Source organism: Diplotaxodon limnothrissa, linkage group LG5 (assembly GCF_057381915.1).
Source record: "Diplotaxodon limnothrissa isolate DT_005_m linkage group LG5, D_limnothrissa_male_GT1.1, whole genome shotgun sequence".
Taxonomy (NCBI): Eukaryota; Metazoa; Chordata; class Actinopteri; order Cichliformes; family Cichlidae; genus Diplotaxodon; species Diplotaxodon limnothrissa.
In genome coordinates this window covers 24,541,325-24,563,874 of record NC_140600.1, presented here as the reverse complement: position 1 = coordinate 24,563,874, position 22,550 = coordinate 24,541,325, and the positions used below count along the sequence as shown (strand labels likewise).

Here is a 22,550-nt window from a genome sequence, read left to right as displayed (position 1 = left end):
GAGTTCACTGTTTTCAGACATCCTCCACAGTCACCAAATATCAGCAGCCATGTGATGATGTAATCTCAATATGGACCAAAATCTCTGAGGAGTGTTTCCAGCACCTTGTTGAATCTGTGTCTTGAAGAATTGAGGCAGTTCTGGAGATAAAGGTACCAGCAAAGTGTAACTAATGAAGTCATTATCAGTTCATCATCAAAGATCTAAACCCCCCAAGGGGCTCAGTGAAGTCACTTCTATGAACATTTTAATCAAAAAAGATGTTTAGCAAATAACAGAGTTGATATTTTTCCTGGTGAGCAGCAACAATATGACTATTTTACATGTAAGTCACCGTACATGTAAAACATCGTATCCATAATGCCTGTTATCCATGTGCCTGTTACTAATGCTTTTCATTACAGTCTCTGCCTGCTTTGGCTTATACTTTAAGTAGTTAACACTGCAGATGTCGTAAAATATCCACTGCCAGCCGGTTTCTTTGCTTTGTGACAGAACGTGTTCACAGTATATCACTCATGGTTTTCTCCCGCTCCTCCTTTCTTCCTTCCCGAGTCCACACCGAGAAAAGTGTAACTGCGAGGCCTCTCTGTGGGCATTAATGTGGACCTCGCTTTGTCGTTCCTCTTTTCCATCAGGGTAAGACCAGGTGTTATGTAAGATGGCTCATACTGTCAGGGAAACAGAAAAAGAGTATCAGATATTGGCACTATGGCACTATAGTTATATACTTCTCACATATGAGTGAATTTAAAGTTAATGCTACCTTTGCTTTTCAACCTGAGGGTAATTACAGAGATAAAACAGACTACTTAGTTTCTTTTCTTTTTTTTTACTCTAAAACAGTAGAAATGATTCTTGTCGCTTCTAAAATATTTGAAAAATAAATTACATGTGATTTCACTCATTCAGACAATAACTTTTTTTTTAAAAATTTGATTGTAGTTTTTAGGGGTCACCAGCCAAAAAGGCAGAAAACCCTTGGCTAATTTGTACTTTCTACACGTATGTTTATCTTTTGTTTGCAATGATTCAAACACATGGATTTTACTAAAAGGAAATTTCACTAAAAATAATTTTTTTCTTTTTTTTGGCTTCTTATTACTTACTTCAGAGTTCTAAGATGATAACTTTTAATACTGAGGAGAAGAGATATTTGCAAAAGGCCACTGTTATGTTTTTGTGGAGTGACAACTGACTTAATTTCAGGTTTATTTCTATAGTCCCAAATCACAATAACAAGGTTCTTTATATTGTGAGCTAAATGCACTGCAGTGTAAGTAAAACCCCAAACTTTCAATTTATCTCCGATGAGCAGCACTAGGAGGATTCTTCCTTTTAACAGGAAGTAACTCCCGGCCAATCCAGGCGCAGGGAGAGGCAGCGATGTGACATAACCCCTCACAGGGATTAAGGGGGAAGAAAAAAGGAGAGCACAGAGAGAAAAGGGAGAGCCTCAATAAATATCTTTCTAAGTCTCTAAGTCCTTTAGTTAGTTAGTTAGTTAGTTAGTTAGTTAGTTAGTTAGTTAGTTAGTTAGTTGAATCTGCACACTTACAGTGGGCCTGGTATATCTCGGCACTGAGACTCTTTTCTTTTCATGACTTGTAGCTGCGTCTTCCTTGCTCAGATCCCACATGGACTGGGTATGTATACTCTTTGATTCTCTCTTAAGCAGTCCTGAACTGGTATGTGGAATTTTCCTCATGATGTCGCTCAGAGCGCTGAAGTTATCCTCCCTGTGTATGCTCAAGATTATCGGCTTCTGACAGGAGAGAAATACATCTTAGCTTTTCTAGGAGCTCCATATCAAGATGAGATTGAGTGTTTTGAAAGCAAAAGCAGGTTACTTACTCTAGAAGATGGCTTGTTCACCATTTTTTTTGCAATATCATCTGTTTTACTCTCCTCTTCTTTAATAGAGTACCTTCTTGCCTGAAAAGAGTAACGCCTGTATGTTTCCTCGTTTGCTTTGTCATCATATCTAGATGTATTTCTGGTATATAAAGTCGTGCTCCTCTCTGATGGGTGGTGCCTGGAAGTGTCTCTCTCCATGCTGCACTCCATCCAGTAGGAATAAAAAGTGACAAACTTTATTTTAGACATTTTAGACCATTTGAAAATGAAACAACTCTGAATAAATATGCAAAAGGAAAGCTAAGGAAAGCTAAATTATAACCACCAGGCTTTATCCTTTAAAAAAATAAGTTTTCCTTGTGTGAACATGTCATTTGAATATAAAAGGATAGAAAAGTAATTTAAAAAAAAAATCATACCAACACACACACAGAAGAAAAATCTGGCATTATTTTAAAGTAGGTACAGTTAAAATGCTTATGACCAGCTTTTCTCAATAAGCCACAAATGTGCTGGATACAATAGAGTACGGTACAATATAATCTACAAAATACACAATTTGGACATTAAATTATTATTTATACAATTATTTCAATAACTTATTTTGGTGCCAGATATTTGGACATGACATCTTACCTTTTTGTTCTTTCTAAAGGAGCTGGCTGTGCTGATGAGGACTCCCTGCTCCTAAATCAAGACCAAGATCAAGATCATGGAAAAAACAGAGACAACTAATTGTCTTAATCATAGCATAGCTAATAATAGGACTTTCTTGAAAAGTAATTTTTCTATGACATCAGTTGACTCTGGAGGCAGATTGTCGTTGACCCTATCAAATACAAATATCTGTAAAAACATCCTACAAACATATACAAATAGATATATTTGGACAAGAAATTGCCAAAGAAAAAACTTGTATCTTGTTGATCTCACCTTTTTCTTCTGTCTGAAGTATCCGGCTGAGTCGAGAAAGACTCTCTGCTCCTAATAAATAATCAAGATCTTAAATGTTTGTGCAAACGAGCTAATAGTCTTAATAACAGCATAGCTCATAATAACACTCACTTGAAAACGGCTGATTTTTCTATGTCAGTTGCAACAGGAGACACGCTTTCAGATAACCTGACAAATACATAAATCTGTAAGAACGTCCTCAAAATATAGATATATTTGGACGTGAAATTTTAAAATTAATAATTATTTTTCCATATATCATGTTGATCTTACTTTTTTACTCTGTCTGAAGTAGCTGGCTGAGTTGATACGGGCTCTCTGTTCCTGTGAAAACAAATAAGATCCCAAATATCCTCAGCCTGGAAAAAACAGACCCCTAATAATCTCAGTCATACCACAGCTAATAACAAGACTCACTTGAAAGTTGATTTTTCTATGACATCAGTTGCCACCGGAGAGATTTTGTCTTTGACCCTGTCAAACACAAAAATCTTTAAAAACATCCTAAAATATTTACAAATAGATAAATTTGGACAATCAATTTAAAAAAAAACTAAGTTGTATCTTGTTGATCTTACCTTTTTGTTCTGTCTGAAGTATCCGGCTGGGTTGATAAGGACTCTCTGCGCCTATGAAAATAGTCAAGATCCCAAAAGTTTGTGTAAAACATTGACATGGAAAAAAAAATCGAATAGTTTGAATCATTACATAAGACTCACTGGAAAGTGGATTTCTCCATGTCAGTTGCCACTGGAGAAAGGCTGTCTGTGATCCTGTCGAATTAAAAAATCTTCAATAACATGGTGAAAATATACATATATTTGAAAATGACAGTCTAAAAATAATTCTCTTTTTTTTTGGTGTCTTATTGATTTCACCTTTTCGTTCTCTCTGAAGTAGCTGGCTCTGCTGTCAAAGGCTCTCTGTTCCTATGAGCATAATCAAGATCCCTAATGTTTGTGTAAATCATCGACATGAGCTAGTAGTTCAAATCATAACATAGCTTTTAATAAGACTCACTTCAAAGTTGAGTTTTTAACAACTTCAGTTTCCACTGGAGAGAAGTTTTCTTTGAATCTGTCAGACACAAAAATCTGAAAAAAAACATCCTGCAGCACAAAATATTGAAAATATCCAGTTTGCTATTCTGGAAATTACTCAGAGAATAATACAAAAGGGATGGCAGGTTAAAGCAAGAAGCAAGAAGATCAGCTACAGGTTTGGTTAAAGGACAGAATAAATTCTGGCCATGAGAATTTTAAATATGTCTGCTGTATTCTGACATATTTATTCAAGGACTGATGATGATGTGGAGACTAATTCAGATACACTACCTTCTTTTATCCTCAAGATGGTTTTGGTTGTTAGTAAATCCATCCATTAAAGGTGTGTTTTTATCTAACTGCATGCTGCTCTGTAGCGCCATCTCCAGCTTCACCACTTCCCCATGAAGATACAGAGGACTGGTTGGCAAGCTGCTTTCTTCTGAAAAAACTCCCATCTTATCCCAGTCCAGAGGGGAAACAGCACGTGGGGAGGGAGGGTCGGTGATATCGGGATCAACAGAGATCCTTTTCAGAAGTCTGACAGCTGAAATGTCTTTAAGCTGATGGTTTTGGTTCACATGGGTTGCAGTGGAAAGAACTGGGAGTGAACTAGCATACAAAATCCTGAACTCCCGGTCAAATGCATCAACAGCTGGTCCCCTCAGGACGGTGATCAGCTGCCGGTGCAGGTGGGTATCCGTCCAGGTGAAGCTGCAGAATTCAGCAACAATGTTTTGAGTCACTTTCAAGCATTTACGCCTCACATACAAAGACAAGCAGGTGGAAGCCAAATCTGTTTACCTGTAGCTGCCGTGGATGACTGTGTCTAAATCCACCAGAATGAATTTCTCATTCATTTCCCCAACCAGCTTTCTTCCATCCCTCAAACCAAAACTTCTCCCACCAAGAGCTCGGACCCGTATGTTCTGTCAAAACACAAGGTTTAAACTCAGCATTGCATTACACTAAAACCTGTGACAGTGCCAAAAGCTGAATCGTCACATTGGTGTGTAACGCTGTAAGTACTGTAGGTACAAACAAGACCATGATCTTGATATGATTAAGTGGTACTTTAGGTTTCAAGGTGATATAATCAATGCAAAGGAGTGTAGGCTTGATCCGCTGAGGACACAAGAAAGAATGTCTAAAAGTGCATGTAACAGGTACGACTGTGTATACACTTGGATTTAAATTGATTTTGTGGAAAGGATTGGATATAAGTGTAAACAGGGTTTTAATTCAGCATTCTATCCAAGTATGGCTGAATTCTGCCCTGATTTTACCTTCTGTTCATCTATTTCATGAGCAGCTCTAATGAGAATGCTGTCTTTGCTTGAAAGCAATACAAACTCCATTGAATGCTGTGCAACCAGTTTAGCTGTGTGGCCGATTCTCTGCTACATTCCTACCATCAGCTTGTCAAAGCAAAAAGACAAGACTTGCAGTTTGAGTTCCAACATATGTGCACAGAGTCAAGTAACTCAAACTGAACTAAAGCAATAAAACTACATTTGAAAAGCATTTTTAACTTAAATAAATACAAAAACTAGACTTTGGGAACAAATGTGTGCTTATAGATGTCACTACAGTAGCATGGGACATATGGGAAGTGTTTTTAGTTTCATTCTTTTTCAGCTTAAACAAATTTGCCACCACATTGAGCACAACAAGACTTTGTTGCACATGTTAAGACCAGGATAGCAAATGAAAATATCCCATTCCACAATGCGCTGCTGTGTCCAACTAAAATCTTTGTTTTATTTACTGCCATGTGTGAAGGATGGCTGCTAGGTGTGTGCTGATTTGTATGTGTTGACTCACTGGATGCCAGAGCCTGTTGGACGAGAACTTCTCCTGAATGGACCTTTGGTTCAGGATGATGTAGACAGGGACGCCCCGAGAGGCAGCACTGTGTAAATCTCCAATTATTGCACTATCTGTCAGTCTGTCTATCACGATGGCAATTACCTGAATGACATGAAAATATGCATGTATATAATTTAGCCTGCATTTTTAACTAAAGCCCACTTCTTTCAGTGTTCAGGCCTATCATAAGAATACAATCATAACAAAAAGAAATGATGAAATCATAATGGCTAAAAGTTAAAATTTGATGGTTAATTATCAGAGAAATGCCTAACAACAAAACGAGTTCTTTAGAGGAAGTGCTGCCTCTAAGGCTTTCTCTACGGGAAATCTTCAGGAGTGCAAAAAAACCCCCCAACAATATAAAAATATTTAACTCTAGGAGAAATTTAGCAAGCAAGACAAACACAGGCGTCTTCATCAGGGTCTAAGCATATAACTAATTTCCTTTTAGATATCCTGACTTTATGTACTTCATATGAAAACATAAGCTGTTTCTATTCGTGAAAATAATGAATCCAGCTGAAATTTGCGTACCTGTCTGGCTCTTTGTAACTGCCGTCTGATCACCTCTCTGACTGAAGGTTCCCCTTCTGCAGGAGGGCTGGTGTGGACTGTGACACTTGCCGTTACCGACCAGGGGGTTTTATGAGGCCAGCCCAACTCCAGGCCCGGGACTGGCACATCCGAGTGGCAGGGAAAGTAACTGGAACAGAAGTCCTCCATCTCTGCCATGCTCTCTGCTCCATTCTCATGTTGTAGCCGCGGATCGTTGAAAGAGTAGCTCTGAACCCAGCTTTTAAACTGGCTGACCTCTTCAGAGGATAAGAAGCAGTCGGGGAGCTCTTTGACGACTGAGTAGAAAGCCTCTGGTCCAGCGCTCAGCAGCTTCTCCACTGCTTCTCTCTCCCTCTCACTATAGATGAACTCCGGGGAGGACTCATCCACCGGCAGGAAAACTGTATCCTCATCCAGACTCTCCTCGTTGTTTGACATGACTGTAGTCTTTCCCGGCAATAAGCGTTTACTTTTTTAAAGCAGTGAAACTCAACTCATGTCGCTCTCCAATCAAGAAAAACGGAGATTTTCATTCACTCCTCCAGAAAAAAAACAACTCACTATTTCCATTTATGGCAGTTCAGAGATATCTTGTCCTCGCTTGCAGTCGGACTCTACGATTTTGTCCCCTAAAACAACCAAAAAATAAAATAGGTTGAAATGTTTGATGACTAAATCAGCACTTTGTGAAACTCACCTCCTGGGCAGTTTGATCTCTTTGGCTCAAGTGTGATACGATACGTAAGCTGAGAGCAGCTGTGATTCTTCTGTGTGTGTCACCTCACCCACCTGTTATCTAATTTCATTAAAGGCTTCCACTCCTTGTTGCTGACACTATTCCCAGATTCCAGACATACTGCGGAGCTGACGGATCGCTTCAGATCACAGACGCCCTGGCATGACTCTACTTTATCCCCTCTGTCTTCACAGCATATATTGCCGGTTTCCGATTGTAAAGAAGATGCATATACCTGTGTGTGAGGCGTGTAGTGGATTATAGTGCCATGCATGCTTTATCTGAGAAGCTGTCGTGCGCCACGCAGTGTTTTTTTTCTGGGACCGGTCCAGCCTGACGGGTAAGTTTACGGGTAACGTGTAATACTGTATCTAGCTCTGCATCAAACGGTGATAGGTGCAATCTGTAAGCTGTTTCATTTTGATTTCTTTGGAAGTGCTTTAACGAAGCTGTTTGTGTTTCTAAAGCACGCGGGAGTTATCACTGATTTTTCCCCCTCTTCTGTTCCGTTGAAAATGTCCTGATGTTGCTTTGAAAAGATAAACAGCGAATGCCACAAATTGGTGAGCGATTGAATGACAAAGAGGGAGCAGCATTTTTGCAGCCACAGTGTTATGTCGTTAGATTAAACCTCCTCTGCTTTACAAAGCACTTACTGAGAAACAAAGGAAAGCCCACACAGACTGAACCCTTTAAAACACAGGAATGCTCTTTAGCCCAGCTCTGAATGCATGACCTTTTAATGAGTGCATTTTCTCATTGCATAAAAAATATATATAAACATTAAACACAGAAATTTATACATATATTTGCTCACTCAATTATTCTGTAGTAACTTTGAATTCCCTGGAAGCAGGAATAAGAAAACTGAGCTGTGGCATTTAAAGATGCACTTCATTCTCAGTCATCTTATTTCCTCATCATGTGTGCTTATACTCTTAACTGGAGGGACAGAAAGAGAAAGACAGAGAGAGACAGATAAGGTCTCTGAATAAGGTGCCTTCGCTTCAGCTTCTTGTTGGCTCACTGCTTCTTGCGCAGGTGGATGTACAGGACTCCACTCACGAGAAGCAAGGGGACGCACAGCCACGCCAGGATGAAACAGTAGCCAAAGTGTCCTTTGTTCAAGACTCTTGAGTCATCAAAAATCTCCTTTCTGTGGAAGGTGGAGATGAGGCAAGCGGCAAAGTCCGCGAAACCTGCAAACGTTTTAAAATAAATAAACAACAACAACAACAATAAAAAAAATCGTATTTTAAAACCACATTAGAGAGTGAGTGACATTGCTTAATTTTACAGTCATCGGGTGAGGTGATGAACCTGATACATTGGTTCACACTAACACCTGTCTGTTATTGTTACACTTATGCGTTTTGTTCTTTACGTTTATTTACAGTACTGTGAGCAGAATTCCTCAGGATTTTGAGCCCTAAACGCTCAGCGAGGCTGGTGGGGGGCAGTCAGAAGAGAGAGGAGCATTTATTGTCACTTTAATACACATCTATGATGACTCCCTAAAATATAAGTACAATCATTTTAAGGTTTTAAATATCAATGGTCATATACAGTTTTCTCTTTTATTAAGAGAAGAGGAGCCATGTCATTTGACATATCAGTGCTTTCCAACCTCCAAGAGCTGTCTGTCATGCTCTACCTCACTGGTTTCTAAAGATGCAGCATATATATCCCTAAAAAACAAAAAGATTGTCGGTTGGTCTGTTCTGATTGGCTGCCTGTCCCAAAACCGAAAGTTCTAACTGCAGGTGGGAGGGGCTTCTGTGCCTCAGATGACCATCTTTGGAATATATGGTCTCGCTGAGCGATTATCTGAACATCTACTAACCGAGGCTTACAGGAATTACTTGTACATACTTTTGCCTCATTATCTGAAAAGTAGGTTTTGAGCATGCACCAATGTATCAGCAAAAAAATAAGGAAAAACACAATAAACTGACTTTGAAGGTTAAAAACACTTATTTTTTTAAGTTTTAAGCAAGTGGTAATAAGACAGGAGCTAATACTGAATTTGTTGAGGACTAGATACAGCTGTGGTTTAACACACGGTGGTGCTCTAGTGAGCCACAGTTTAAAGGTGTGAATCGTGCAATTACTTTGATTATAATCACAACCATCAGGCTACACAAACTGTTGTCAGACCAGTTTATTGATGTTTTGAAGTGCACATGAGATAAGAAAACTGTTTGATGACAAGAAAATTAACATCTTTGTCAAACTTCAACCATATAGAAGAAAAGCATGATTCAAAAAGTTTGGAAAAATAAGAAAGCAACTGTTTTTAAAATTAAATCAATGTAATGGAAGTGTCCAGTCCAATTAATACAAAATTAGCTACTAATTGACTAAAATTAGTAAATTAGTTACTCTTTGCAAAGAAAGAAGAAGTCATTAAATACCTGCAAAGGCCTGACAGAGGCCTGTGATGTAGAACAGGCTTCCTCTGGACATGGTGAACAGCTGACCCAGAAAAACCAGGAAGGAGATTGAGGAGAAGACCACAGAGAAGACCATGAGGGCCTGGATAGACTGCAGCCAGTCTGGAAGAACAAGTTAAAGGAAGAGCATGGCTCACTATGGAGCTTTGAACTGTTATGCAATAGCCAGTGATGCAGAAATGAAATTAGAGATATGAAGTATGAAGTTGTGCGAGCTGGAGGCCCTCACCCGATGAAGCCAACAGAACCACATCATCTGCAAAAATCAGAGATGAGATTCTGAGGCCACCAAAGCGAAAGCCCTCCGCCACTTGGCTGCGCCTAGAAATCCTGTCCATAAAAATTATGAACAGAACCGGAGACAAAGGGCAGCCCTGGCGGAGCCCATCACCCACCGGGAACGAGTTCGACTTATTGCCGGCAATGCGAACCAAGCTCTTGCAACGGTTGTATAGGGATCAAATGGCCCGTAGCGATGGGCCAGACACCCCATATTCCCGCAACACCTCCCACAGGACACCCCGAGGGACACGGTCGAATGCCTTCTCCAAGTCCACAAAACACATGTAGACTGGTTGGGCAAACTACCATGCACCCTCAAGTATCCTGGAGAGGATAAAGAGCTGGTCCAGTGTTCCGCGACCAGGACGAAAACCGCATTGTTCCTCCTGTATCCGAGGTTCGACTAACGGACGAACTCTCCTTTCCAGCACCCTGGCATAGACTGTCCCAGGGAGGCTGAGGAGTGTGATCCCCCTGTAGTTGGAACACACCCTCCGGTCCCCCTTCTTAAAGATGGGGACCACCACCCCGGTCTGCCAGTCCACAGGTACTGCCCCTGATCTCCACGCAACCTTGCAGAGGCGTGTCAACCAGGACAGCCCTACAACGTCCAGAGCCTTCAGGAACTCGGGGCGGACCTCATCAACACCAGGGGCTCTGCCACCAAGGAGTTGTTTAACTGCCTCAGTGACCTCGCCCCCGGAAATTGGCGGGTCATTCCCCTCATCCCCAGACTCTGCTTCCTCCTCGGAAGACGTGTCAGTGGGATTAAGGAGGTCCTCGAAGTATTCCTTCCACCGCCTGACAATTTTCTCAGTCGACGTCAGCAGCGCTCCGCCAGCACTATACACAGTGCAGGTAGAGCACCGCTTTCCCCTCCTGAGACGTCTGACGGTTTGCCAGAATCTCTTCGAGGCAGCCCGAAAGTCTTTTTCCATGGCCTCTCCGAGCTCCTCCCACACCCGAGTTTTTGCTTCAGCCACTGCCCGAGCCGCATTCCGCTTGGCCTGTCGATACCTGTCGGCTGCCTCCGGAGTCCCACAGGCTAACCAAGCCCGATAGGACTCCTTCTTCAGCCTGGTGGCTCCCTTCACCTCTGGTGTCCACCATTTGGTTCGGGGATTACCACCACGGCAGGCACCAACCACCTTGCGGCCGCAGCTCAATGCAGCAGCTTCGGCAATGGAGACGCTGAACATGGTCCATTCGGACTCAATGTCCCCAGTCTCCCTCGGAATGCTGTTGAAGCTCTGCCGGAGGTGTGCGTTGAAGATCTCGCGGACTGGGGCCTCTGCTAGACGTTCCCAGCACACCCTCACTACGCGTTTAGGTGCACCAGGTCTGTCCAGCGTCTTCCCCCGCCACCTGATCCAACTCACCACCAGGTGGTGATCAGTTGACAGCTCAGCCCCTCTCTTTACCCGAGTGTCCAGAACATATGGTCGCAGGTCTGCTGATACGATTACAAAATCGATCATCGACCTACGGCCTAGAGCGTCCTTGTGCCACGTGCACTTATGGACACTCTTATGTTCGAACAGGGTGTTCGTTATGGCCAAACTGTGATTAGCACAGAAGTCCAGTCCCTATTGCCAGTCTTGGCAGCCGGGGGTCAGTCCGCCAGGGCCTCCGCTCCTGGCCGCCACCCGGCACACAATGCACCCGACCCCTATGGCGCCTCCTGCGGGTGGTGGGCCTGCGGGAGGATGGGCCCATGTCTCCTCTTCGGGCTGTGCCCGGCCGGGCCCCATGGACTAAGGCCCAGCCACCAGACGCTCGCCCTCGGGCACCCTCCCCGGGCCTGGCTCCAGGGCGGGGCCCCGGTAACCCTATCCCGGGCAGGGTAAACTGTTCCCTCGATGTCCTTCTCATAAGGGTCTTATGAATCGCTCTTTGTCTGGTCCCTCACCTCACCGCTCCAGTTCGCAGCCGAGTGTGAAGCAGCGGGAATGAGGATCAGCACCTCCAAATCTGAGGCCATGGTTCTCAGCCGGAAAAGGGTGGAGTGCCCACTCCGGGTCGGGGATGAGTTCCTGCCCCAAGTGGAGGAGTTCAAGTATCTCGGGGTCTTGTTCGCGAGTGATGGGAGAAGGGAGCCGGAGATCGACAGACGGATTGGGGCTGCAGCTGCAGTAATGCGGACGCTGCACCGGTCCGTCGTGGTGAAGAGGGAGCTGAGTGTAAAAGCGAAGCTCTCAATTTACCGGTCGATCTACGTCCCTACCCTCACCTATGGCCACGAGCTGTGGGTAGTGACCGAAAGAACGAGATCGCGGATACAAGCGGCAGAAATGAGCTTCCTCCGAAGGGTGGCTGGCCTCTCCCTTAGAGATAGGGTGAGAAGTTCGGCCATCCGGGAGGGGCTCAGAGCAGAGCAGCTGCTGCTCCACATCGAAAGGAGCCAGCTGAGGTGGTTCGGGAATCTGACAAGGATGCCCCCTGGGCGCCTCCTGGGTGAGGTGTTCCAGGCATGTCCCACCGGGAGGAGGCCCCGGGGCAGACCCAGGACACGCTGGAGAGATTATATCTCTCGGCTGGCCTGGGAACGCCTTGGTATTCCCCCGGATAAGCTGGAGGAGGTGGCTGGGGAGAGGGAGGTCTGGGCCTCTTTGCTTAGGCTGCTGCCCCGCGACCCGGCCCCGGACAAAGCGGATGAAAATGGATGGATGGAATGGATGGAAGTATGAAGTTAGAAATACTTTCTTACCACTTTGATTGATAGCAGAACACAACCAGGCTTCTGTGGCATTGTCATACATGCAGTAATGCCAGAGGTTGGAGACTTCTGATTCTGTCCAAACCCACCAGGTCTAAAGAAAGAAAGAAATTCAAAGTATGCTCACTCACACATTAAGACAAATATGCAGAAAGGCACATGGCACAAATCTACAGCTGGTATGTTGAGAAGCACCATTCTTTTGCTCAGTGCTCTTCATGTGAAATACAGAGTAACAGCGACATCTGTTGATAGAAGAGGGTAAATTATTTAACACAATTTCCCACGTCTCACCTTCTCAAGGGTGGCAATGACAAGCATGGCCAAGGAGAGCAAATGCAGCACCACTAAGGAGATGAGTAGGAAGACCATGGCTATTCTGAGATTCGAGGACGAGCCTAGAATCGGGTGTGCAAATGACCCTGTGAAGTATGTGAGAAAGTAAAATGATTAATTATTAAAAAGATTTTATAATTAGTCAGTGAACACTCCTCTTTGTTTTCTTCTTTTATGCTATTTAAAGTGACCCACAGATTTCCGTGGCCTGACACACTGGACTCTTTGTCTGCTTCTGGGCAGTTTCACTGACAATCTCTGCTCATTTATCAAGGCACAGGCACGCCACACAGAAGGAAGTGGATGCAGGGGAGTTGCTCCATCTCTTTAGACTCTATCCAGTCTCTGAGGGGCACATGAAAACATCTGCACTCTGTAACATCTGTAAACAAACATGCAGTATGAAACCCTTATGCTCATGATCGAATACTGTGGCTTCTACTTTTTAAAATCTGGATATTAACCTCCAGCGTTTAAATGCACAAAGCATGAAAATCATATTAACGAATAAAAAGTTTTTAACGCTTTGTCAAATGATTTTTTTGTAAACAGGCCTCTGAGTCAAAACAAAACAAAACAAGTAAAACTATTTAAATCTTTTGATAAGTCAGCAAATTTACTAAAACCTAAATCAAATGTTTCCTCTGTGTGACTAATAACTGTCTCTGCAGTAACAGAAGAGAGGAAAATAAACACTTTCCTGAACGTTTGGGAAGCTCAAAGGGGAAATTACATAGCTAAGTAACAGTCTTCAGTTTCAGTAACACATCTGGATAAAATTATTAAATGATTTTTTTTTATAAAGCCTGCACACTACATTAGAAATTCTCCTTTTAAGTGATGTTTTTTTGTCTACTTTTTCAAATTAGAAATGGATAAAATGAAATTTTGAATTTGATGTGTCACCTTATGAGTCTGTAAATCGCACGTCTGTTTACATTGGCACACTTCACTGTGTCGTTACCCTGCCAGGAGTTTGCATTGGTCTGGCATTACAGGGAAATGTTGCTCTTAAATCTCAGATGATCCAGAAAGACAGCGCTAAGTTATACTGTACAAAACTCCAGCATATCTCAAGATTAACACAGAAAGTGTAACTTCATAAAAGCTCAGAGAAGTATTTTGTTAGTCTCTTTATAATCCTCCCTAACAAGTGTGAGTAAACTTCTTACCCGTTTCAAAGCGTTGGAGTCGAGAGCTCGAGAGAGATCCTCAGATACTTTTCCCTAGTGACTCCTATCCACTATCTCTGCTTTTTCGTTCCTTGCAGAGGTTTTTGCTTGAACACTTGGAGAGAAGGGCACCGAGGAGGAATGCAGAGTTAGACATAGGAGGAGTTCTCTACAGCCATTTCCTCCAAACTTTCCCTGCCCTCCCCCCAAATCTGTGGTCGGGACCAGCCCGATACCAAAAAATAACATTCCTGTGGACCTGCGTGAACACAGAACATATTCTTTGCAGTTTCCTGCACACATCCCATCTGTACCGAAAATATGGGTCATAATAATAACAACACTGTGCTCATTAGGGGGTGTGTTGAAAAATGAAAAGGATCCCACAGCATTTGTCATGATACTGCTAGATGTGTGGGCAGCACATGATTAAATTGCTACAGACAGATTTATGTGCCAATGCTGCATTCCTGCTCATGCTGTTCATTGAGCCTTGCAGCTTGGTATGAACACCACTACATCACTTCCTACGTGAGGCGACGGAAGGACAGGAAATAAGGGCTGATTCCTGCCCACTTTTGATTGTAAATGTAGAAGAAATCTCAGACCACCCAGAATAAAACACACACCGTTTCATCCTAAATTGAATCCCAAGAGACGATAATGATTTGTCTTTAAACTCAACTTCATCAAGTGACGTCATTCACGGTAAAGGTTTACTTAATTGTCCTGCCAGGTAGTAGACTTTGTCTCACTAATGAGAGACTGTCTTCTGTGTACCTGAAGTAGTGTCAAGATTAAAAAATATCAAATACAGAAAATAGGAAGAGGCTGGATTATTTTTACTGTTGTATTCATGTTTAGGAAGCACTTTGGTTCATTGAATTGTTGCTTATTATGCGGTTTCATTACAGCGCCACCTTAATACACATGAACTTATTGAAGACATCATAGCCCGTGAAAGTAAAATTGTAGTTTTAAAAGTACAGTACTGGGCTTGAGATTGCATTTTGCTAGGAAAATGGGATATAGGTGCCAGCATTTATTGGAATATGTGCACACATATACAGCATATAAAACAAAAACAGAGTTTATACAATTCTAACAAGTTTCGTAGACAATGTTTGTTATGACCACCTTTATGCTCTCACACAGCAGGCTTGGTTGTGGTTCCGAGGATCTCTAGAAGTAGAATTTGAGGCAGAGCCTTCAGCTCTCAGACCTCTCTACTATGGAGCCAAATCCCAGTTTGCATCCTGGAGACAGACACCCTTACTAAATTTAAGGTTAGCCTAAGCCCTAAGACAGCTGGGATAGGCTCCAGTGACCCCCCGCGACCCTGAAAAGGAAAAAGGAGAAGTGGATGGATGACTTAGTTATGGTGCTATAGGCTCAGATTTCATGGAAGGTACTGAGCACTTCTTGTCCATTCACCTCTTTTCACTCCTCAGGTGTTTATATCCCACTGCAGCATGTCCTTAAATCCTTGTGTTCTCTTTCCTTCCTCTCTTTTCTATTCTTCTCTTTCCCCTTCACCCCCAATCAGTCACAGCAGATGGCTGCCCCTCCCTGAGCTTGGTGCTGCCAGAGGTTTCTTCCTATTTAAAGGGGTTTTTCCTTCACACTGTTGCTGAGTTTTTGCTCATAGAGGATCATTTGATTTTCCTCCAAATACTGTAAGGTCTTTAACATACAGTGTAAATTGCTTTGAGGCAACTTTAGGTGTAATTTGGCACTACCTAACTAAACCTGCACTGAACTGAGTTCACTGAGGCAACTTTTCTTGTCATTTGTTTTAAGTCATCGTCAGGAATAGTTCTCCACACATTTTAAAGGACATTTACCTTTTTTTCCATATCCAGATGATCCTGCACTGCTTCAGTGAGCTGAGGTCCAGGCACTGGGGAGGTTAACCCTTGATTGTGGTTTTCCCCTCTATCCAGGTAGGGTTTTACTGAATTGACAGGTCGTTTGGGATCATTGTCATGCTCGAAAACCAAACTGATATTTTTATCAAGATCTCCAGCACCAGTGGTGGAAATACAGACCCAAACCATGACAAAGCCTACACTGTGTTTCACGGATGGCTGTTGACGCTCACTGTTGCACCTCTCTCCTCAACTCTGTTGATACTTACAATGATTGGAACCAAAGATTTAAACTTCCAAAAGACCTGCTGCCACAGTTTTTCCAGTGCAGTTGTGTATAATATGGTACCTCATCATTTTCTCCATTTCCCTTCCATAACAATGGCTTCTTGACAGCCAACCTTCACTGCGATAGTTTCTGGTGAAGGTTTAGCGAAAATCAACTAAAAAGGCCACAAATCAAGTTTGTTTGTTTTTTTTAAAGGAAAGACAGCACACCATGCTGAAATATTCCACTTTGACTAATAGCACTTTGTTTGCAACAATAAAGTCATTCCCAAAAACAAATCTCTCTTCCACAACAAATAACAGTCACTACAGTAACATGAGGAAAATAAACATTAATCCTTTCGTAATCTGAAGCATCCAGGAAGCTCAAATGGGAAGTGACATCATAAAGTAATACTCTTCAGTTTCAGTTCACTAATACAGCAGGAAAACATGAGTAAACTGATTATTATTATGAAACCGATTTATATTTAAAAAAAAAAAAAAAGCGGACGCTACATGTAACTTTATAGCTCTGTACATTAATGCAGCAGTGCACATTTTAATTGTCAGGAATTTTTATTGGTTGTATTGGAAATCTTCCCTCCAAAATTTTGAGATAACTGGGAAATTGAGGTTGTACTTCTTTGTCAGACTTCTGGGTTTTCTAGGGCATGGGGGTTATTAATTCTTTATTTATCCAGGTAAAAATCTCATTGAGATTATTCATCTAATTTCCAAGAGAGACATCATGGCAGCAAGAGTTAAACACATGTACCACATAACTACTTAAAAACCAAATACAATATTCTGTATAAACATGTAAAAAATATACAACAATGATTTAGAGCAATATTTAAAAACCAACCACACCAACTAAGAATTATTCTCCACTTTCAGATAGACTTAAAGTTCCAAAGGAAACCAATGTTGGATGCAAAAGACATAGAGAAAAAAAAAAGTGCCTTTATGAAAGTGTGTGAAAGGGTGGATGAGATAAAGTATAAAGTGCTTTGAATGCCCAAGTGCAGTAGAAAAGCAAACATTTTCATAAATGTTCTGTATTTTGTTACTATTTGAGCACATCTTCAAAGACCAATGCTGTAACATTTAACCAGGGCTGTGCAGGGGCAGGTGCTCAAAATTAAAAAGGAGTGCATAGAACCAGGCTGAATAACAACAACCCACATTCATCAAGAATCTAAAATAATATAGAATTGCATCATACTATCACTCATCAGGTGGGGACAATGCAAAGCAACCATAGCCTATATTTTACCTGATGGGGTACAATGTTACTGCTGCTGATAGTGCTGGAGGGCAGGGCTGTGTTGATCTGAGACTGTAGACATCAAGTCCAGAGGAGAAATGCTAGCTGATTAAAGTAGTGTTGTGAAATAATACAACACAAAGATTGGTGACAGCTCTTGGAACCATAGGGCAACAGATTTAAAAACTGGGAAATAAACTGAAACTGTAGAGATCCATAGAGATACAAGTTTGCTGCAGAGAACGTTGGCCGGGGTCCACCCTACTATAAACCAAATTGCAGAGAACCTATGAGGATCCTACTCACCACCCTTCAACAGTTACACAGCTTAAACAGTTGCTAGGGGAAATGAATCCGAGCTGCAATGCTTAAAGACAACCTGTGATTATCGCCACCTACAACAGGAAAGAGAGAGTGCCAAGTGTCAGGGGGAGTCAGGAGTAGGCCACACAATGTTCATGCTGCGTTCACAAACACCATGCATGAACAAAACATCTCCTACAAAATATTACCCACAACATTAGAGTAGCTTGAGAAGGTGATATCGGCCTGCGCATCCAATTAGCATTCGCCCACGTTATGTTTTACCCGTGTAAAAGACAACGAAAATTTTTAGCGTCAGATTTTTAAATCCCAGAGTTTGTCCGAGGGCCCTCCTCCGTCGTCGCAGGACTGTACCGTTAGAACGACGGGAAGAAAACAACGCGCTCACGGTGTTCGGTGTTCGGATTTTCAAAGGCAGTTTGAGACAATTGCGGCCAAAAAAAAAAGAAAGAAAGAGTGGTATGAGACCGCAGTTAAATGAGCCGCGGTCAAGCCATCCGCCTCTTATCCGCCACATAAAGTTTCTTGCGCTTCTACACTTGCCTTTACGGCAGCGCCTGTTTTCCTTCACACATACGCGCGCACACATATTGCATTGGGATAGCCTGGTTCCCCTTACTGTACCTCTGGGCCAAGTTTAATCACTATCAATTGCAATATTCCACAAAAATTAAAGGACAGTTATGCTCATGCTCATGTTCAATACAGTTAATGCAAAACAATCACATCACATTCACAAATTCATTAAAAATCATTCTTGATAGTTGACGTCATACTTTAAACGCATTCCTCCTCTGAGCTACCTATTGTGTCTCTGGACCAAGTTTCATCTGAAACTGCTTTTATACTCCCAAGAAATAAAAGGACAAGTCTGCTCAAATGTAAAAACTTTAAAGGAATGTGATAACGTAATGTTAAAATGTATTCAAAATCATTTGTTATAGTTGACACAAATTTCTCCTCTTCTTGGACACCCACACTATTCGTGTGCAAGATTTTGAATTTTCTGTAAAAAAAAAAAAAAAATGTTTAGGGTCACATTAAAAAAAAACCTTTTTTTGCACTTTAACCTTTGTCTGACGTTCCTTCACTGCTCGGTCCATCACAATACTCAAAAGTTAAAGCAAAGATAACATTTCCTAATTTTAGAATAATCAGAATCAAAATGTCTTTATTGTCATTGTCGCAGGTACAACAAAATTAAAAGTGCTCTCCGATCAGTTGCATCATCAATAGAAATATAAAAATAAAATAAAATAAAATAAAAATGTAATAAAATCAATCAATGAAATACTTAATATCAAGTGCTAATAAGAATAGTATGAGCAAACATTCACATATATTCCCACAAACATGCTTCAGTCAGTGCATAGATCATTTCAAGAGTGGTATTGGCGACTGTCAAACCTTTGAGTCGCCGAGCAGCTGAATACGGGAATAATGTTGACGCGCCCGCTGTTCAAAACGTAAGTCAAAGTTCCAATTTAAAAAACTCCTTTATTTGTTATCAAAATTCTTGAAATCCATCCAAAACTCCCATCTCTGCAGGACCTGTACACCTCCAGGACACTGCGGCGTGCAGCTCGGATCTCAGCTGACCCTTCTCACCCTGGATACAGTCTGTTTGACCTGCTCCCCTCAGGCAGGAGGCTCCGGTCCATTCGCACCAGAACCTCTCGCCATAAGAACAGTTTCTTCCCCTCTGCTGTTGGACACATGAACAATAAACGTACGACTGTCCCCACCACTAACTCATGACCCTACGCTGTGTTCACTGCATGATTCCATGTTTTGGCACTGATCACCACCTGCACTCATGTATATATCTTTCTACGTAGCACTTTTAATTCTTATTCTCATGTATATATCTCATGTATATCTCATGCATATATCTTTCTACGTAGCACTTTTAATTCTTATTCTCATGTATATATCTCATGTATATCTCATGCATATATCTTTCTACGTAGCACTTTTAATTCTTATTCTTACTTTTATTTTTTCATGTCTATTTAAGCGCAATTTATGACAGTATGTTTGCACTGAAGCACCGCAGCAATTTCCTAATGTTGTAAACCTGCTCAACATTTGGCAATAAAACCCATTCTGATTCTGATTCTGATTCTGAAAAAATGGTGATCAAAACATTCCAGGCTTGAGCGGTCAGCAAGTCAACTTCCCCCATCACCCACTCATTCAGAAAAATTCCCTCGGGCTGCAAACAGGTGACATTTAGACATATTATTGCTGTTGGGTAAAAGTTGTGTTTGAGTCTATTTGTGACTGTACTGTCTTCCCGAGGGCAACATTTCAAACTGGGAGGGGCCAGGGTGGGAAGTATCTTTTATAATGTTCTGAGCTTTTTAAGCAAGTATTGTGTAGCTCTTCCAGCGTGGGGAGAGGGCAGCCAGTGATCCTTTGGGCGGTGTTCATGACCCCTTGGAGTGGTTTCCTCTGAGCCACAGTGCTGCTAGTGTACCGGATGCATATGCAATAGGTTAGTACACTCTCGAAGGTGGCTCTGCAGAAGGACACCAGCAGTCTCTGTGTAATATTTTTCCTCCTGAGAATTCTCAGGAAGTACAGTCTCTGTTGGGCCTTTTTCAGCAGCTCAGAGGTGTTCATACTCGAGGAAAGGTTCTCCTCTATGTTGACTCCCAGGAAGCGAAAGTTTGCCACCCTCTCCACACAGTCGCCTTTAATGATTAGTGGTGGTATCTCTGCCTTTTTTCTTCTGAAGTCTATTATGAGTTCTTTGGTCTTTGAAGTGTTGAGGAGGAGGTTATTGGCCTTACACCATGACGACAGCTGCTCCACCTTATCTCTGTAAGCAGACTCATCACCCCTGGAGATGAGCCCCACCACTGTGGTGTTGTCTGCAAACTTCACAAAGGTGTTGCTCTGGTGGACAGGAGTACAGTCGTGAGTGTAGAGAGAGTAGAGCAGTGGACTGAGCACACAGCCCTGGGGTGAGCCAGTGCTGAGACTCAGGCTGAGGATGTGCGATGGCCAACTCTCACTCTCTGTCTACAGTCCGAGAGGAAGCTGTTGATCCACAAGCAGGTGGTGTATGGAAGCCCCAGGTCTTGTAGCTTCACCACCAGTTTGTGTGCAAGGTTGGTATTAAAAGCAGAGCAGTAACCCCTGAAAAGCATCCGCACATAGCTGCTCCATGCTGCCGTTAGGGCAGCATGGAGTGCTATGGCTACGGTGTCTTCCGTGGATCAGTTAGCTCTGTAGGCAAACTGGTGTGGATCCAGGCTCCGAGGCAGGGCTACTGTGATGTGTCTGTGGACCAACTTCTCAAAGCATATCATTATCACTGGGGTGAGTGCCACTGGTGTGTAGTCAGGCTGGTGATGTGGGGCTTCTTAGGCAATGGGACTACGGTGGAGGACTTGAGGCAGAATGGGACAGTCGCCTGTGCGAGGGATTTAGTGAAGATCCCAGCCAGGTGTTCTGCACAATCCCTCAATATTTGGCCTGGCACTCCTTCAGGACCAGCCGCCTTCCTCGGGTTGACGGCCCGCAGAGTGCGCCTCACCTCGTGTTCTTCCAAGGTGAGGGTGCTGCTGCTGTGGGCCGCGTGTTGCAGCTGTGGCTCCAATACCTCGGGTACCACGGCCACAAAGCGGGCGAAAAAGATATTCAGTTCCTCCGCCAGCTCCAGGTCACCTTCCGTATCTCAGAGGTAGATCACCCAGTGTCACAGAGTAGCTAGCACTGCTTCCATCTAAGTGAAGAGCAGATTACCTGTATATTGAGCAGGGTATGAATGCAGCCAACATTTTCAGCCCCGCCAGGTTAACCCTTTAACAAATTAGCCTTGTATGTTGACTAAGAACCAAAAGGCTTAATAAAAATGATATTTAGAAGGCAGTAAATTGGTGTTTTTTTTTATTTTACTTTGACTAAACGTAAACTTCAGAGTGGCGGACCTTAACGCTACTGAGGTCTCAGAGTGAGGATTGGTGGCTAAATATTGGTGGTGGCAGTATAAATACTCACGTATGTTGCTGTTGCCATCCCGTTTTCTTTAGTAGCAAGCCAGCTAAGTGCAGATATGCGCGCGCCCCTTTAAGGGGTCTAGAAAAAGTGGGTCAAAGTATTGGCGCAATCTATCTTTATTTTTTAATCTAAATGAGATGAATTATCATTGCCTTTTAAATTTAAAAATACAATATGATGTTATCAACATAGATCATTTAGGATACATTAAATAATTAAATTAAATTAATTAGTTTAGATAGACTGTTCCTCTTTCTTTTTTTCTTTTTCTTTTTACCTTTTCCCCACAAATGCAACACCAAATCTCATATTTTATTTGTTCTAGATAGGGTGATCTCTAAATGGTTTGTCAAACAGAGCAACCTCAGCCTCATTTCAAAACTAACTTTAAAAGACGATATCAAACATTTTTAAGTAAAATTGCTTTTTCTTCATCACAAGCTAGCTGGTGTTATCTGCTAAAAGGCCTTTAGCGAGTAGGTAAAGTTCTAGAATAAACCAGTTAATTGTAATGTTAAAAATGACCTTATGACTTTCAAATGCGTAGAATTCACTTTTTACTTACCATGTTTTATTTCTTAGTAGTGGAGAAGTCCAGTGATATGTGATCAGGTCACAGTCTAGTTGAAAATGGCAGTTTGTGAAAACTTATGTGGCTTCTTCTGAGGCTTGTCTTCAACCCAAACAATTGGGTAAAGTTTTGACCCAGTATTTGATCAAAGCTACCAAACCTATGACCCGACAGAGTCAAGCTGTGGAGTGAATTGAAGAACTCGGCACATCACCAACCCAACTCCTGATTCATAACTTTTGAATAATATTTGGTCACACCAACCC

General features: G+C 42.2%; 2 protein-coding genes across 2 annotated transcripts; both read right to left on the bottom strand.

The window, feature by feature from the left end:
* Nucleotides 1-512: 512 nt before the first annotated feature.
* On the bottom strand, nt 513-6,719 carry sack1e (scaffolding CK1 anchoring protein E). Its single transcript, XM_085354335.1, has 16 exons — nt 6,261-6,719; nt 5,679-5,825; nt 4,659-4,783; nt 4,146-4,568; nt 3,832-3,888; nt 3,690-3,761; nt 3,531-3,584; nt 3,390-3,440; nt 3,229-3,285; nt 3,085-3,135; nt 2,923-2,979; nt 2,791-2,841; nt 2,494-2,544; nt 1,855-2,056; nt 1,559-1,765; nt 513-671 (listed from the first exon to the last, which is right to left on the bottom strand). The coding sequence occupies exons 1-16, from the start codon at nt 6,717-6,719 to the stop codon at nt 513-515; spliced, it is 2,223 nt and encodes a 740-aa protein (XP_085210461.1).
* A 1,077-nt stretch (nt 6,720-7,796) lies between these two features.
* On the bottom strand, nt 7,797-12,841 carry emp3a (epithelial membrane protein 3a (MAM blood group)). Its single transcript, XM_085354334.1, has 4 exons — nt 12,763-12,841; nt 12,460-12,562; nt 9,432-9,572; nt 7,797-8,216 (listed from the first exon to the last, which is right to left on the bottom strand). Exons 1-4 carry the CDS (start codon nt 12,838-12,840, stop codon nt 8,041-8,043), a joined length of 498 nt encoding a protein of 165 aa, XP_085210460.1. The 5' UTR covers nt 12,841; the 3' UTR covers nt 7,797-8,040.
* Nucleotides 12,842-22,550: the final 9,709 nt, after the last annotated feature.

Excerpts from the sequence above, each read along its gene's own strand:
- sack1e (XM_085354335.1), bottom strand. The coding sequence starts at position 6,719 with ATGTCAAACAACGAGGAGAGTCTGGATGAGGATACAGTTTTCCTGCCG. Across the intron at positions 3,889-4,145 it reads CATCTTGAGGATAAAAGAAG|ATTCAAAGAAAACTTCTCTC; the intron begins GTAGTGTATCTG and ends TGTGTCTGACAG. Across the intron at positions 2,842-2,922 it reads GAAAAATCAGCCGTTTTCAA|GAGCAGAGAGTCTTTCTCGA; the intron begins GTGAGTGTTATT and ends ATTATTTATTAG.
- emp3a (XM_085354334.1), bottom strand. The coding sequence starts at position 12,840 with ATGGTCTTCCTACTCATCTCCTTAGTGGTGCTGCATTTGCTCTCCTTG. Across the intron at positions 12,563-12,762 it reads TCATTGCCACCCTTGAGAAG|ACCTGGTGGGTTTGGACAGA; the intron begins GTGAGACGTGGG and ends TTCTTTCTTTAG. Across the intron at positions 9,573-12,459 it reads TTCTGCTATCAATCAAAGTG|ACTGGCTGCAGTCTATCCAG; the intron begins GTAAGAAAGTAT and ends TTGTTCTTCCAG.